The sequence below is a fragment of the Spea bombifrons genome, chromosome 6 (genome assembly GCF_027358695.1).
Source record: "Spea bombifrons isolate aSpeBom1 chromosome 6, aSpeBom1.2.pri, whole genome shotgun sequence".
Taxonomy (NCBI): domain Eukaryota; kingdom Metazoa; phylum Chordata; class Amphibia; order Anura; family Pelobatidae; genus Spea; species Spea bombifrons.
Window position 1 is genome coordinate 12,173,670 of NC_071092.1, and position 18,891 is coordinate 12,192,560.

At 42.8% G+C, this 18,891-nt stretch overlaps 1 protein-coding gene across 5 annotated transcripts in view; it reads right to left on the reverse strand.

Annotated features, from left to right (window-relative positions):
- Positions 1-18,891, reverse strand: part of LOC128500160 (coagulation factor XIII B chain-like) — a 169,962-nt gene that overhangs the window by 113,000 nt on the left and 38,071 nt on the right. The window contains exon 13 of one of the 5 annotated variants that reach the window (XM_053469201.1): positions 15,865-16,038. The exons of the other annotated variants lie outside the window; for them this stretch is intronic. Coding sequence (XP_053325176.1) covers positions 15,865-16,038 — 174 coding nt within the window. The remainder of the gene's footprint in view (positions 1-15,864; positions 16,039-18,891) is intronic. 5 annotated transcript variants of the gene reach the window in all.

The following is an 18,891-nucleotide window of genomic DNA, read 5'->3' on the forward strand; positions in this document are numbered from 1 at the left end:
TTACTACAGTGTGTGTGTGCCTCGCTTATATCAGAAGGTTTCGGACGGTTGCAGACAAGGTTACGATACCGTTGCGGAATGGGGAACGATAACAGCGTTCCAAGTGGGTTCTGTACGCCCTCCCAATTAGTTGCCGACAGACGAGGGAAAAGATACATTAAGCAATTATCTAAGTTGGAAAAACGATATAAAGTACCCAGAGGAGGAACCTTATCAATTTGCACCTGGCAAAACCTCCTAAATGAAAAAGCAGGAAAATTAGACGATAACGGATTGAAAGATACTGTTAAAATCTGGCTAGATTGTAGCAAAGAATTTAAATCGTTAGATGGCGAAGAAATGTATGATGAAAAGCACTCAAGATATCTGTATAAAATTCCAATGTCTCATACGCCACCGCTCTATAATGGCGCCGAGTCGTCGGACAAGGGGTGGAGCTGCCCAGCCTGTAATGCGATGACGTCAGAAAGCCGTCGCTCTTGTCTGTACTGTGAGGCACCCCGCCCCCTGTCTACTCCGGCTACTGTGTTGTGTCTGACACAGACACCAGCGCCATCTTGTGACGCACTTCACCAACTGTCTTTAGTGGAAAATCTCCACCAATTGCCTGCCCCGTTTTCTATATTATATCCGGTACAGGCATCGGCACCATCTTTGTTAACTGACAATGCCCAAAATTCTGGCCTACCTCCGGCTCCGTTATCTTCTATGTCTATTCCCACAGTATCATTGTACCCAGTAGTTAATCCGGATGGCACATTTGTATTACCTACCCAGATTACGGCACCCAGACATATGGTCCCAATCATGATAATGGCAAGCGGTGAGGAAACAAAGAAGGAAAATATATCTACTAGTGCTGTTATGCTTCCGGCCCAACACCAGGCTGAGGAAGGCCTACTACTCCAGGAAGGCAAAACACTAGAAAAACCTCAAGCAGTACTATTTCCACCCACTCCTCCCGTAGTTACACCGCCGGTACCTACGCCCAGCACTACTGTCCCGTTAATGATGATGGGCCCGGACGACAGCGCAGAAGGGGAGGAAATAGATACGACCGAGGGCGCAACAGCTGCCCCGACCCAATCCGATGCCGACAGCGGTATGGTACTTAAAAAGGGAAAAAAGTTACCTAGACCGAAACCAATAACTAAACCCCAAAGAAGAACTAAGCCCAAACACACACAGTCCCCCTTGGTGGGTTTTGACCAACCTGTTCTCCTTGCTGAGGAGATGGGAGCTAGGCCTAAGCACCAACCTATTTTCACTGATGAAGAAATAGGTACTCATGATAGTCTATCAGAAGAAGAGGGATCAGAGGAGGAGGAATCCCGAAGCATTTACCATGGCTTACCTTTTGTACGTTCCCCTATAGGCCATCGCCGTATAAGACATACTCCACAATCTGATACCGAACAGCCCTCAAGTACATCAGCCCCTCAGCCACCATCCATTGGGAATACAAATCCCAATAATCTGTTTTCTTCTCAATTCGCTGAAATTATGTCTGCAGCTATAGTACAAGCCACCCGACTCGCCACAGAAAATGCTACTCCACGAGATGGTCTCGCTTCCACGGAGTCGCGTTCCAAGTATGTAGCATTCAATCTGCAACAACTGTATACAATCGTCAAAGATCTCCCTGAACCTGATACTCATCCAATGCCATTTTATCGAAAAGTTTCACAGGCCTGGACTACCTATGGATGTACCTGGTCTGACCTTGTTTACAGAACTGGTGTAAGTTAGAATTATATCAATAAGGGCTTCCATTTCCAAAATAAGTTGTGTTAAAGCATTTTTCACACTTGCTCCATTAGACTACCTTCTAATATTGGTTGAAATTGATCAAAATTAATATAACATTTTATCAACTTTAATATGAAAACAAGTCATCTTCTGCATTCCGCAAATCCAAATAATTTGAATCTGCCAGGTAAGTGATCATCAGAAATGTGGTGCTATCCTCATTTGTATATTTAGTGAATGCACTGTTAATGAATGAGTCAACATTCATCATTGTGTTAGGTAAAGAAAACTCCTTTATGTAACGCTAGAAGGATCAGCAATGCCGGAACCTGTGTAATGGGTGGTTGGTAGCTATGGAGGAAGCCAAGTTGAAATTTGCTTAAACTTGTATACACCCAATGGTATAGCCTCGAGTAAGTGGCCTAAAACTGGTACGGCACCTGGTGGTACCTCTCTGACCCCCCTGTGCTTTGTGCTGCTGCTCTATTTTGAACTCATTAACCTATTGTGGCCGGATTGTTTGGCCTTTTCTCCTGATTTGGCTTGTTACCGTGATCTCCTGTTAAAGACCCGGCTTGTTTGACCTACTCCTAATCTTCTCTGCGCCACGGGATCCAGGGTAATAGTCGCATTACAGTGGCATTATACTTGAAAGTAGAAACTAGAGATTTTGTAGGCTATTCTCAAAAACAATTTGAAATAGCAACAGTGGGTAGAGAAGCAGAGGTAAAAGACAGTCTGGTTGGTGATGGATCTTCGCAGTCTGTGCAGCTTTGGAGCAGGTCGGTACAAATGTCTCTTAGACAGCGAAGTGGCGTACTATAGTGTGCATAACAGGTAGGTCCCATGGGTGACTAAAGTATACCTACTTAGACCATTTACACTGATCACCCATAACATTATGACTACTGACAGGAGAAGTGAATAACACTGATAATCTTGTTATTGTGGCACCTGTCAGTGGGTGGGATATATTAGGCAGAGAGTGAACATTTCATCCTTAAGGTTGATGTATTATAAGCAGGAAAAATAGGCAAGCGTAAGGATCTAAGCGACTTTGAGAAGGGCCAGATCGGGACAGCTAGACCTCTCAAAAGCTGCAGCTCCACTGAGATCTGTAAAGTGGTAGAACAACCTCTATCTTCCTGCTACTGCAGTAATGCCTCTAGCTATACAACCCAACAATGTGCTTGCTTTTTCTGATGCTTTATCGCATTGTCTGCTTCTCTTTAAGTCATCCAAAATAATTACTCCTAAGTCTCCCTCTTTTGTTGTCACTGATATAACAGTGTATCCAATAAAAAATCCACCTTGGGATTTTATCATCCCAAGTCCATTATGTTACAGTTATCAACATTAAACTGCAGCTGCAACACACTAGACCATTCTTCTAATTCAGCTAAATAATTTGCCATTTGACTTGTTCTACCCAGAAGGTCTATCCAGTTGCAGACTTTTGTTTCATCTGCAAACAGAGACATCTTACCATTAATACCTTGTGTAATATCACTAATAAAAATATTAAAAAGTCCCAATACTGATCCTTGAAGTACCCTACTAGTAACAAGTCCTTCCTCTGACAATGCATTATTAACTACAACCTTCTGACTTCTCAATCTCAATCAATGCGTTATCCATCAGATTATTTTGACATCCAAACCCAAGGCCTGCAATTAGCCGTTTTTCTGTGCTGGAGACAAGCACATACCTAAAGGACTACCTTTAAGTGTGTGGGATGTGAATACTAACAAAAGGGAAACAATTACTTGAATTGACACACCACTCATCATATGCACTTTAATATATATATATATATATGATAGTTGTGTAGTCCCTTTCAAGTTGTGGTGTGCCACCTTGCAAATGCACTCATATGAACTTTAAATTAAAGCGGGTCTTTCAGGCAAGTTGTTACTCATTTATTGCACTAGGGTTTCTCTTGATTATCTACAGTTATTTGATTAGGAAACCTATAATAATATTGCTCTATAACAGCTGTTACTAGGTAATTAGGATGCTAATTCTGACCTATTACGTTAGTTCTATCCTCATTCGGTAGTAGCCATTTTGTTCTGGAGTGTGAGATCAGTGATATTTCTTTTATAAAGTAGCACTGCCATCTTTTCATAAAGATTTTAACTTACAAATGGTTAAATAGTCCTTTTTACACTAAACATCTAACAATTATTACACTGAACAAATAACAAAAATATGAGTTATATATACATATGTTATGGAACTAGAATATATCAGCAAGAAACGCTTATTGCTTTAATGAATATAAGCTGGCCTCGACCAATAAAGGGTTACACCTCACGCAGATACGTGAGAGACGCAAGTAGCAGTGTATTCAGTTATCTATATTTTACTAACCGCAAGCGCCATCCGGCTATATCTAGTTGCAGGAAAGTATCTAACTGTTTTCTGCCTTTCTGCCTATTTCCGCATAGTTTCAGGATTAACCAATTAATAAGCTTTACATAACCTGACATCCCTCTTTCTGGACACTATATAATCTATAATATAAACAAAATAAAGCAGAGTGATTTGGGACCTGACCCAGAGTGTGTCGTGTATCTTATTTCTCTCTCCGTGCACGTACATTTATATTCACATAATTTGGAGCAGTTCAACAATTGAAGAAAGGCTTTATTGGAAAGCATCCAAAACAGTTGGCGGCCAACGTGGGGCTCGAGGAAGCCGTACCCGTCGGAGGTCCCTCCCGGGGAGAGTTCATGCCGTGAGCTGACGATTAGACCCTGGGACTGCAGCCCAGTTACAAGGTAAGATCGTTTCTTATCTACCTTGTGTGTCACTCGTTACTCACGTGTGTATTCGGAGGAGGGAACTCAGGTGGTTGACGCACCCTCGAGAGGCAATAAAAGAACCCCATGTAAATATACTATCGTAGTCACTTGTTGAACTGTGGTGCCTCCCTTTTCTGGCAAGCACACTGTAGTAGGAAGGAATCGGTAAAGTGTTTCAAGTCTACACCTGATCAACCCAGTTGCTCTGATCCCAGACGGTGCCGTAAGACTAACACTATTTCGGACAGCCCAGTCGCCTGTCCCCAGTGCATAATATTACTACAGTGTGTGTGTGCCTCGCTTATATCAGAAGGTTTCGGACGGTTGCAGACAAGGTTACGATACCGTTGCGGAATGGGGAACGATAACAGCGTTCCAAGTGGGCTCTGTACGCCCTCCCAATTAGTTGCCGACAGACGAGGGAAAAGATACATTAAGCAATTATCTAAGTTGGAAAAACGATATAAAGTACCCAGAGGAGGAACCTTATCAATTTGCACCTGGCAAAACCTCCTAAATGAAAAAGCAGGAAAATTAGACGATAACGGATTGAAAGATACTGTTAAAATCTGGCTAGATTGTAGCAAAGAATTTAAATCGTTAGATGGCGAAGAAATGTATGATGAAAAGCACTCAAGATATCTGTATAAAATTCCAATGTCTCATACGCCACCGCTCTATAATGGCGCCGAGTCGTCGGACAAGGGGTGGAGCTGCCCAGCCTGTAATGCGATGACGTCAGAAACTTGTCGCTCTTGTCTGTACTGTGAGGCCCCCCGCCCCCTGTCTACTCCGGCTACTGTGTTGTGTCTGACACAGACACCAGCGCCATCTTGTGACGCACTTCACCAACTGTCTTTAGTGGAAAATCTCCACCAATTGCCTGCCCCGTTTTCTATATTATATCCGGTACAGGCATCGGCACCATCTTTGTTAACTGACAATGCCCAAAATTCTGGCCTACCTCCGGCTCCGTTATCTTCTATGTCTATTCCCACAGTATCATTGTACCCAGTAGTTAATCCGGATGGCACATTTGTATTACCTACCCAGATTACGGCACCCAGACATATGGTCCCAATCATGATAATGGCAAGCGGTGAGGAAACAAAGAAGGAAAATATATCTACTAGTGCTGTTATGCTTCCGGCCCAACACCAGGCTGAGGAAGGCCTACTACTCCAGGAAGGCAAAACACTAGAAAAACCTCAAGCAGTACTATTTCCACCCACTCCTCCCGTAGTTACACCCCCGGTACCTACGCCCAGCACTACTGTCCCGTTAATGATGATGGGCCCGGACGACAGCGCAGAAGGGGAGGAAATAGATACGACCGAGGGCGCAACAGCTGCCCCGACCCAATCCGATGCCGACAGCGGTATGGTACTTAAAAAGGGAAAAAAGTTACCTAGACCGAAACCAATAACTAAACCCCAAAGAAGAACTAAGCCCAAACACACACAGTCCCCCTTGGTGGGTTTTGACCAACCTGTTCTCCTTGCTGAGGAGATGGGAGCTAGGCCTAAGCACCAACCTATTTTCACTGATGAAGAAATAGGTACTCATGATAGTCTATCAGAAGAAGAGGGCTCAGAGGAGGAGGAATCCCGAAGCATTTACCATGGCTTACCTTTTGTACGTTCCCCTATAGGCCATCGCCGTATAAGACATACTCCACAATCTGATACCGAACAGCCCTCAAGTACATCAGCCCCTCAGCCACCATCCATTGGGAATACAAATCCCAATAATCTGTTTTCTTCTCAATTCGCTGAAATTATGTCTGCAGCTATAGTACAAGCCACTCGACTCGCCACAGAAAATGCTACTCCACGAGATGGTCTCGCTTCCACGGAGTCGCGTTCCAAGTATGTAGCATTCAATCTGCAACAACTGTATACAATCGTCAAAGATCTCCCTGAACCTGATACTCATCCAATGCCATTTTATCGAAAAGTTTCACAGGCCTGGACTACCTATGGATGTACCTGGTCTGACCTTGTTTACAGAACTGGTGTAAGTTAGAATTATATCAATAAGGGCTTCCATTTCCAAAATAAGTTGTGTTAAAGCATTTTTCACACTTGCTCCATTAGACTACCTTCTAATATTGGTTGAAATTGATCAAAATTAATATAACATTTTATCAACTTTAATATGAAAACAAGTCATCTTCTGCATTCCGCAAATCCAAATAATTTGAATCTGCCAGGTAAGTGATCATCAGAAATGTGGTGCTATCCTCATTTGTATATTTAGTGAATGCACTGTTAATGAATGAGTCAACATTCATCATTGTGTTAGGTAAAGAAAACTCCTTTATGTAACGCTAGAAGGATCAGCAATGCCGGAACCTGTGTAATGGGTGGTTGGTAGCTATGGAGGAAGCCAAGCTGAAATTTCCTTAAACTTGTATACACCCAATGGTATAGCCTCGAGTAAGTGGCCTAAAACTGGTACGGCACCTGGTGGTACCTCTCTGACCCCCCTGTGCTTTGTGCTGCTGCTCTATTTTGAACTCATTAACCTATTGTGGCCGGATTGTTTGGCCTTTTCTCCTGATTTGGCTTGTTACCGTGATTTCCTGTTAAAGACCCGGCTTGTTTGACCTACTCCTAGTCTTCTCTGCGCCACGGGATCCAGGGTAATAGTCGCATTACAGTGGCATTATACTTGAAAGTAGAAACTAGAGATTTTGTAGGCTATTCTCAAAAACAATTTGAAATAGCAACAGTGGGTAGAGAAGCAGAGGTAAAAGACAGTCTGGTTGGTGATGGATCTTCGCAGTCTGTGCAGCTTTGGAGCAGATCGGTACAAATGTCTCTTAGACAGCGAAGTGGCGTACTATAGTGTGCATAACAGGTAGGTCCCATGGGTGACTAAAGTATACCTACTTAGACCATTTACACTGATCACCCATAACATTATGACTACTGACAGGAGAAGTGAATAACACTGATAATCTTGTTATTGTGGCACCTGTCAGTGGGTGGGATATATTAGGCAGAGAGTGAACATTTCATCCTTAAGGTTGATGTATTATAAGCAGGAAAAATAGGCAAGCGTAAGGATCTAAGCGACTTTGAGAAGGGCCAGATCGGGACAGCTAGACCTCTCAAAAGCTGCAGCTCCACTGAGATCTGTAAAGTGGTAGAACAACCTCTATCTTCCTGCTACTGCAGTAATGCCTCTAGCTATACAACCCAACAATGTGCTTGCTTTTTCTGATGCTTTATCGCATTGTCTGCTTCTCTTTAAGTCATCCAAAATAATTACTCCTAAGTCTCCCTCTTTTGTTGTCACTGATATAACAGTGTATCCAATAAAAAATCCACCTTGGGATTTTATCATCCCAAGTCCATTATGTTACAGTTATCAACATTAAACTGCAGCTGCAACACACTAGACCATTCTTCTAATTCAGCTAAATAATTTGCCATTTGACTTGTTCTACCCAGAAGGTCTATCCAGTTGCAGACTTTTGTTTCATCTGCAAACAGAGACATCTTACCATTAATACCTTGTGTAATATCACTAATAAAAATATTAAAAAGTCCCAATACTGATCCTTGAAGTACCCTACTAGTAACAAGTCCTTCCTCTGACAATGCATTATTAACTACAACCTTCTGACTTCTCAATCTCAATCAATGCGTTATCCATCAGATTATTTTGACATCCAAACCCAAGGCCTGCAATTAGCCGTTTTTCTGTGCTGGAGACAAGCACATACCTAAAGGACTACCTTTAAGTGTGTGGGATGTGAATACTAACAAAAGGGAAACAATTACTTGAATTGACACACCACTCATCATATGCACTTTAATATATATATATATATATATGATAGTTGTGTAGTCCCTTTCAAGTTGTGGTGTGCCACCTTGCAAATGCACTCATATGAACTTTAAATTAAAGCGGGTCTTTCAGGCAAGTTGTTACTCATTTATTGCACTAGGGTTTCTCTTGATTATCTACAGTTATTTGATTAGGAAACCTATAATAATATTGCTCTATAACAGCTGTTACTAGGTAATTAGGATGCTAATTCTGACCTATTACGTTAGTTCTATCCTCATTCGGTAGTAGCCATTTTGTTCTGGAGTGTGAGATCAGTGATATTTCTTTTATAAAGTAGCACTGCCATCTTTTCATAAAGATTTTAACTTACAAATGGTTAAATAGTCCTTTTTACACTAAACATCTAACAATTATTACACTGAACAAATAACAAAAATATGAGTTATATATACATATGTTATGGAACTAGAATATATCAGCAAGAAACGCTTATTGCTTTAATGAATATAAGCTGGCCTCGACCAATAAAGGGTTACACCTCACGCAGATACGTGAGAGACGCAAGTAGCAGTGTATTCAGTTATCTATATTTTACTAACCGCAAGCGCCATCCGGCTATATCTAGTTGCAGGAAAGTATCTAACTGTTTTCTGCCTTTCTGCCTATTTCCGCATAGTTTCAGGATTAACCAATTAATAAGCTTTACATAACCTGACATCCCTCTTTCTGGACACTATATAATCTATAATATAAACAAAATAAAGCAGAGTGATTTGGGACCTGACCCAGAGTGTGTCGTGTATCTTATTTCTCTCTCCGTGCACGTACATTTATATTCACATAATTTGGAGCAGTTCAACAATTGAAGAAAGGCTTTATTGGAAAGCATCCAAAACAGTTGGCGGCCAACGTGGGGCTCGAGGAAGCCGTACCCGTCGGAGGTCCCTCCCGGGGAGAGTTCATGCCGTGAGCTGACGATTAGACCCTGGGACTGCAGCCCAGTTACAAGGTAAGATCGTTTCTTATCTACCTTGTGTGTCACTCGTTACTCACGTGTGTATTCGGAGGAGGGAACTCAGGTGGTTGACGCACCCTCGAGAGGCAATAAAAGAACCCCATGTAAATATACTATCGTAGTCACTTGTTGAACTGTGGTGCCTCCCTTTTCTGGCAAGCACACTGTAGTAGGAAGGAATCGGTAAAGTGTTTCAAGTCTACACCTGATCAACCCAGTTGCTCTGATCCCAGACGGTGCCGTAAGACTAACACTATTTCGGACAGCCCAGTCGCCTGTCCCCAGTGCATAATATTACTACAGTGTGTGTGTGCCTCGCTTATATCAGAAGGTTTCGGACGGTTGCAGACAAGGTTACGATACCGTTGCGGAATGGGGAACGATAACAGCGTTCCAAGTGGGCTCTGTACGCCCTCCCAATTAGTTGCCGACAGACGAGGGAAAAGATACATTAAGCAATTATCTAAGTTGGAAAAACGATATAAAGTACCCAGAGGAGGAACCTTATCAATTTGCACCTGGCAAAACCTCCTAAATGAAAAAGCAGGAAAATTAGACGATAACGGATTGAAAGATACTGTTAAAATCTGGCTAGATTGTAGCAAAGAATTTAAATCGTTAGATGGCGAAGAAATGTATGATGAAAAGCACTCAAGATATCTGTATAAAATTCCAATGTCTCATACGCCACCGCTCTATAATGGCGCCGAGTCGTCGGACAAGGGGTGGAGCTGCCCAGCCTGTAATGCGATGACGTCAGAAACTTGTCGCTCTTGTCTGTACTGTGAGGCCCCCCGCCCCCTGTCTACTCCGGCTACTGTGTTGTGTCTGACACAGACACCAGCGCCATCTTGTGACGCACTTCACCAACTGTCTTTAGTGGAAAATCTCCACCAATTGCCTGCCCCGTTTTCTATATTATATCCGGTACAGGCATCGGCACCATCTTTGTTAACTGACAATGCCCAAAATTCTGGCCTACCTCCGGCTCCGTTATCTTCTATGTCTATTCCCACAGTATCATTGTACCCAGTAGTTAATCCGGATGGCACATTTGTATTACCTACCCAGATTACGGCACCCAGACATATGGTCCCAATCATGATAATGGCAAGCGGTGAGGAAACAAAGAAGGAAAATATATCTACTAGTGCTGTTATGCTTCCGGCCCAACACCAGGCTGAGGAAGGCCTACTACTCCAGGAAGGCAAAACACTAGAAAAACCTCAAGCAGTACTATTTCCACCCACTCCTCCCGTAGTTACACCCCCGGTACCTACGCCCAGCACTACTGTCCCGTTAATGATGATGGGCCCGGACGACAGCGCAGAAGGGGAGGAAATAGATACGACCGAGGGCGCAACAGCTGCCCCGACCCAATCCGATGCCGACAGCGGTATGGTACTTAAAAAGGGAAAAAAGTTACCTAGACCGAAACCAATAACTAAACCCCAAAGAAGAACTAAGCCCAAACACACACAGTCCCCCTTGGTGGGTTTTGACCAACCTGTTCTCCTTGCTGAGGAGATGGGAGCTAGGCCTAAGCACCAACCTATTTTCACTGATGAAGAAATAGGTACTCATGATCAGAAGAAGAGGGCTCAGAGGAGGAGGAATCCCGAAGCATTTACCATGGCTTACCTTTTGTACGTTCCCCTATAGGCCATCGCCGTATAAGACATACTCCACAATCTGATACCGAACAGCCCTCAAGTACATCAGCCCCTCAGCCACCATCCATTGGGAATACAAATCCCAATAATCTGTTTTCTTCTCAATTCGCTGAAATTATGTCTGCAGCTATAGTACAAGCCACCCGACTCGCCACAGAAAATGCTACTCCACGAGATGGTCTCGCTTCCACGGAGTCGCGTTCCAAGTATGTAGCATTCAATCTGCAACAACTGTATACAATCGTCAAAGATCTCCCTGAACCTGATACTCATCCAATGCCATTTTATCGAAAAGTTTCACAGGCCTGGACTACCTATGGATGTACCTGGTCTGACCTTGTTAGTATTGTCCAAGCCAAAGCAGGAAATTACGCAGATTTTATTCTCAACCAAATTATACGAGACCCATCTTATCTATTTTGCGATCACAGATCCACTGAATCAGGTCAACAGTTTATCAAGCAACTGGAAATCTGGGCGAAGGACAGATTGTCCGAACAAACAGTATCTCTACAGGATATAACTCAAGAAAAAAGAGAGTCAGTGGAGAAATATGTCTACAGAATCAAACGACATTTTCGTGATCTAGGATTCTCACTCCAAGAAATGGCACATATTCGTATGTTGGGTCGTGGCTTTGTAGACGGCCTCCGTTCTGATCTCAACAAAGTACTCACTACCTGCCGCCCGGAATAGAGGTCAATGGATCTCGAAATTCTAATACAAGTTGCAAAAGGATTGGAAGCAGGTAACAGCAAAAAGAAGTCCGCCATCGTGGCGGTAATGACCGGAGCCGACGCCACTAATGAAGCCACAAACGGACAGCGACAACCTCGTAAATGCTATGGATGTGGGAAAGTCTGTCATCTTAAAAGAGTATGCCGTAGTCGCCATCTGTGGGCCGCTTATCAAGCCCAGAACCAAAACCAGAACCAGAACACTCCTCCTCCACCTCCTCCTCCTCAGCCATAGGAAATAGGCGAGCAAATGGAGGAGGGGGACTCTATTTGCATGGCCGTCTCCGGCCCTTCCCCTAAGATCACTCTTGATGTAGCCGGAAAACCTTGCTCATTTCTTGTTGACACTGGCGCTGCTCGTAGCGTGCTTTGTGAGACGGATGCACACCCATCCTGGTTATCTGATATACAACTCCCCTGTAGTGGGTTAGAAGGCGTGGTTCAACACAACCCACTCACACGCCCCCTACCCGTCACAAGTTCTTCGATACATCTGCCTTCATCTACTCTAGCTCAATTTGTGGTCAATGCCACTTGCCCTTTTAATCTTCTAGGAGCGGATTTTCTCAGCAAAATCCAAGCCAATATTTCCTTCACTGACAAAGGAACTGTCACTCTCAACACTGCTCTTGCCCCTGAAGAAACCTGCATGCTTATGGCAATAGTACATGATCCTGGTGCCGAAACCTGGGATAATCTATTTAATTCTTTGAATACCTTGCTAGACCATCTTCCAGCTACCCTATGGGCCTATGGACGTCCCACCGGTACAAGTTGTGCTTAAGGATCCTAACGTTCTTCCATACAAGACCCAATATCCTTTATCAGTGGCCCAACTAGATGCAATATCTATTCAAGTAGCTGCACTCCTAGAATCCGGTGCAATAATACCTACTACTTCTCCTTGCAATATTCCGCTGTATACAGTCAAAAAGAAGCAGATCAAAGGCCAACCTCCAGTGTACAGGATGGTACAAGATTTACGCGCTGTCAAGGATACCCCTATTATGCCAAATCCACATACTCTTCTATCCAGCATTCCACCTACGGCATCCTGGTTCACTGTAATTGATCTTGCTAATGCCTTTTTCTCCATTCCATTACACCCTTCGTGTCAATATCTTTTTGCATTCATATATGCTGGTCGGCAATACACCTGGACGGTGATGCCACAAGAAGCTCAAAACAGCCCGTCCAGTTTCAGCAAAGCTATGTCTTCTGTGCTTTCTTCATGGCAAGATGCTCACCCGGAAGTTGAGCTCCTGCAATACGTGGATGACCTACTTTTTTGTGCTCCAGACCCATCCATGTGTCAAGAAACTACCCTGGACCTACTCTATTTTCTAGCTACAGCTGGCTGTAAGGTCTCCAAATCAAAACTACAGTTATGCCTTCAAAAAGTGATTTTTCTGGGACATTGTATTACCAAAGGCCGTAAACACCTTACAATGGCACGGAAAAAGGCCATCCTGGAGTTGGCTCCGCCAGAAACTCCACATCAGCTACAGACCTTTCTGGGTCTCATTTCATACTATCGTCCCTGGATTCCCGACGCTTCTGTTCTAATGCAACCACTATATAACTGAATACACTGCTACTTGCGTCTCTCACATATCTGCGTGAGGTGTAACCCTTTATTGGTCGAGGCCAGCTTATATTCATTAAAGCAATAAGCGTTTCTTGCTGATATATTCTAGTTCCATAACAGTCCTCCCTTGAATATACGATGGCCGACTGTCCCTAATCCTGACAGATCCTACCGGACATAATCCTGCATCCTCTTCACCTGCAGTGGCGACAAATTATCCCTATTGGATAAAATCCCGGTTTCAGGTCTTGGACATGTCCCTCGGATCTATATGTCCCTACACGGGGCGGGGATTACCGTCAGGGGGAACTATCGAACTAAATGGTGTTTCATAAGAAGATGCAAAGCTTGGCATCGTGTCATCGTACATAAGCATTAACGGGGTAGTCTCGCCTACTTCACGCATTTTATCGCATAGACAAGGGACTACACATAATAGCATAAAAGCGACAATAATAACAATAATCAGTAAAATTATTCCCAGCTGGACCAGAGCTTGTTTCCATCCTTTGAGCCAGCCAAACCATTCGGCCCATGGATGATCGATTCCGGAGTTGCGCTTTAATTCGTCTCCTAGAGAATTTAACTTTTTAATAGCCACAGTCACTTTTCCGTCGGGGCCTGTATTATCTGGGATGAAAGTACAAGTTTCTCCAATTATTTGACAGACTCCGCCTTTTTTCTGCCAGAATCATATCTAATGCCATACGATTCTAAAAATATTATCTGGGTTGCAGCCTCCAATTGATCCAAAAATCCTTAGCAAGCAGCCCTCAATGAAGACTCAGCGGTCCCTTTAATGGCGGTGACCAAGGTAGCACCAATGGGATATTTTAATTCAATTACAACAAGCTTCAACCAAGGAACAAAATCAATGGATACAAGAAGGAGCATCCAAGGATGAGCGGGGAGCCTGGGCCAGAGGCCAATATCTTTGTTTACCCCGGACTTTATATCCTTTAATCGCATCACTAGCTCATGGACCGACGCATCAGTCTAAAACCATTATGAAGGAGATTATCGACAAAATCTGGATTTGGGGTCCCTGAGGTCATAGAAAGCGACCAGGGACCTGCATTCACTGCAAATATGACCCATATATACATATGCCAAAAGCTGAGAAGGTTGAATTTAACATTTATTCACACAAGAAACATATATTTTGTTCAGAAACGACTATAAATATTTACATTTACATCCAATGTATGTAATGGACACTAGTGGAAATAAGTCTGTATGTGATAGCACATGCTGTATATTTTTACAGACAGCAAAATTGTGATCTGGAAAGAAGCTGTGAAAATAACATAAACCATGGGGTGAGATGAGCAACTCGCTACTTAGTGAATGGACAATCAAGACCTAATTCATAACCATACCTGGAAGCTCTCTGAGTTTGACCTGGAGTCTCTGGATGAAGGGTTGCTTTCCTAGGTGTCTAGGTTACTCTCCTCTTTCAGGGGCAGTGCATAGGTACTCATTCTCTATATAATACCCCTTCCTCTAGCGATAGTTTTAGTGGTATCTGGGGCTTCAGAAGAGGGAGTGCTTGTCCTGGGAATAGGTAGCCTGTCATGGGAAGTTCCTAGGTGTTTTCATAACTCCTAATGCCAAGTGCTTTCATTCAGGGCCAAATAAATCAATAGAAAAAGACAGGTTCAGGAAAAAAGTGGCCTCAAATTTCTATCCAAGTACCTCTTGGGTAGTCTCACTCACTTCTATCCACCACTTCCCTGTTTCCACCCCTTGTGTTGTACTGATTCTGCCCCATATTCAGCCCAGGTACTACTTCTGTACCCATCTCAATTCTAGTACCTCTCCTTCTCCTATTTCTCCCAAGTCCCTCTACTGCCTCCCATCTATATTTAAACCTCATATTTGCCCCTATCCCTCCCCCAGAACCCCCATGTCCTCTGCTTTTCCCAATTCCTTTTCTCAATTCCTAAATTTAAAAAAAAAACATTAAACCTCCTCCACTATTGCCACTCTTATATGACATGGGAGGGAGTCACATTTATGGTGGTATAGTAGAGGAAGCAAGCAGCCAGTGTATCCTGAGAACTCCCTAACGTGCCAAAACTCATGTGGCTCTCTAGGGAGGAGCCCAATTGAAATACCCCTTCTTATTTGTAAGCAAGATATATGATAGCTGTTACAGAGTTTCCCTAAAAATAGAAATTCTAGGAAGTGGGTTCATGGTCTTATTGGGAATCCTCTATCAACTTTGTTCTTTTTCTTTTCTTCTGTGTGTTTATGAGTGTGTGTGTGTGCTGCAAATACAAGGGTCTACGTCTTAATTTAGGTTGAAACAAAATTTTGCAGCTCTTCAGTTCAATATTTTCTTATATCTAATGGCATTTATCAACATAACACCAAACTGTTTTTTATATACATGTAAGCTAGAAATACTGCTACCAAAAGAAAAATAAAACTGGCCATTATTATCCGTGCTAGATAAAATAGACCAAGAAAACAAAAAATATTTTGGAGCTACCTTTACAACTGGGTACTTCTGGTTCCCAACCATGTGCGTGACATGTTATTTCACTTGATCCAACTAGTATGAAGTTTTTTTTACAAGAAACTTTGACTTTCTCGCCTACTTTATATTCCTTCTTCTTGGGAACTTTAGAAGTTTTACTATCTAATTGCAGCTGGCACTTCGTAGCTAAAAAAAGAAAAGGAAAGAAGAAAAAGAAAGTTACAAGAAACTTTTGTGACCTAATGTAGTGTTTGGTACATTAAGGGACTCATTCATTGATATTTCATTATCTAATGAAATATTAAGAGGAATTTATGTTTGAACTGTTCACCACTTAAACATATCCCTAGGATTATTCCCGAGAGACAAAAGCTAAATTAAAGCTTAACATTAGACTCTGACATTAGAAGTGATAACTGACTGTTGTGTCTATCATTGGTGAAGAGATGATAGTCAATTCCATCATGACTTTGCTAATGACATTTTGAACTATAACTAGTTGGAATACTTACAAAGCATGCCATCAAATATTTATCATTAATACAATCTGTGAAAACCATTTCAAAACAATCTGCACAGATATTTTTTTAACATTTAAGAATCCTTTAAGGTAGGCTAAAATAGGAAATAAAAACCCACAGACAAGGATAAGTCTTAAGGAGGCAGAAGGGAACATTTGAAAATGTATATATAATTCTGATATTTAAGGGCACACTCCAGCCATAATATGCATTTTAAAAGATGTCAGTTTAAATTTTTGTGGTGCCTGTCTTGCAGAATAGTTCTGCAGAATACCCTCATATGTATTGGACCCTATTGCCTGCCCCCTCTCTATTTCCAGTAGAAGACCTCCTGCAATGTGATATACTTACCATCAGTAAGTTCCAGGGTTTTTTGTTACATTTTTAAAGAATGTATATTTAAGTAAAATAATGTGCATTCTCTTTCTCTTCAGGCAGTCAGGGACATTATAATGTTCTCAATGTCTACTTTTAACAGATTGTCAAGTGTCAGACCATTGGCGTATTTTGTAATGTAAGTCATTGTATTGTAATTGTAAGTTTTGTATTACTGAGAGGATGATAGAAGTAGAACAGCCTTCCACCAGCAGTAATAGCAGTCAACACACTTAAAGATATTTAGATATGCATGGCATAGACATAAGGCTGTCCTAAATTTAAAGATGAGACCATTGACTGGTTAAAGTTTGAAGTAAAGTAGAAAAAACGAGGAAACTAGATGAGCAAAATAATTCTTATCTGCCGCCAAATACTACAATTTGACTGCAAATGAAAACCACTCAGACCATCTAGTCTGCCATTATTTATGCTGTATAAGCTCAAACCTTTAACTGGCCCTTCATCTTGTCTATGATTTAGGATAGCCTATGCAATCCATCTCCAATTCTTGACTCCAGCTGGTATCTGATTTTGACTATCCACCTGCCTGACTTGCCTACAGCCCAACCTTTCTCCATCCCTTAACTTCAGCTTGTATCCGACAGCAATTATTCACCTGCCTGCCTGCTTGGTTACCGACCCTGGCTTGCCCCCTTCTGAATACTTACCTTAACTCTCAAGTATTACGGCAGGCTCCTTCATCCCCATTTATATATATTTACACCGATCCCCCATAACATTATGACTACCTTTCTAATATTGTGTAGGTCCCCTTTTGCCACCAAAACAGCCCTGACCCGTCGAGGCATGGACTCTACGGGACCACTGAAGTTGTGCTGTGCAATCTGGCACCAAGACGTTAGCAGCAGATCCTTTAAGTCCTGTAAATTGGAAGGTGGGGCCTCCATGGATGCAGCCTGGTACCATTTGTTCTCCAGGTAAGTGACGCATACGCACCCTGCTGCCCACATGGAATAAAAGAAATTGTGATTCATCAGACCGGGCCACCTTCTTTCATTGCTCACGTGCCCATTGTAGGCGCTTTCAGCAGTAGACAGGGGTCAGCATGGACACCCTGACTGGTCTGTGGCTACGCAGCCCCACACACAACAAACTGCGATGCACTGTGTGTTCTGACACCTTTCTATCAGAACCACTTTGCAATTTGAGCTACAGTACCTTGTCTGTTGGATTGGACCACATCGGCAAGCCTTCACCCCCCATGTGCATCAAAGAGCCTTGGACGCCCATGACCCTGTTCCCCATTCATCACTTTTCCTTCCTTGGACCACTTTTGATAGGTACTGACCACTGCAGATCAGGAACACCCCCAAAGAGCTGCAGCTTTTGAGAGGTCTAGCTGTCCCGATCTGGCCCTTCTCAAAGTCGCTTAGATCCTTACGCTTGCCTATTTTTCCTGCTTATAATACATCAACCTTAAGGATGAAATGTTCACTCTCTGCCTAATATATCCCACCCACTGACAGGTGCCACAATAACAAGATTATCAGTGTTATTCACTTCTCCTGTCAGTAGTCATAATGTTATGGGTGATCAGTGTAAATGGTCTAAGTAGGTATACTTTAGTCACCCATGGGACCTACCTGTTATGCACACTATAGTACGCCACTTCGCTGTCTAAGAGACATTTGTACCGACCTGCTCCAAAGCTGCACAGACTGCGAAGATCCATCACCAACCAGACTGTCTTTTACCTCTGCTTCTCTACCCACTGTTGCTATTTCAAATTGTTTTTGAGAATAGCCTACAAAATCTCTAGTTTCTACTTTCAAGTATAATGCCACTGTAATGCGACTATTACCCTGGATCCCGTGGCGCAGAGAAGACTAGGAGTAGGTCAAACAAGCCGGGTCTTTAACAGGAAATCACGGTAACAAGCCAAATCAGGAGAAAAGGCCAAACAATCCGGCCACAATAGGTTAATGAGTTCAAAATAGAGCAGCAGCACAAAGCACAGGGGGGTCAGAGAGGTACCACCAGGTGCCGTACCAGTTTTAGGCCACTTACTCGAGGCTATACCATTGGGTGTATACAAGTTTAAGGAAATTTCAGCTTGGCTTCCTCCATAGCTACCAACCACCCATTACACAGGTTCCGGCATTGCTGATCCTTCTAGCGT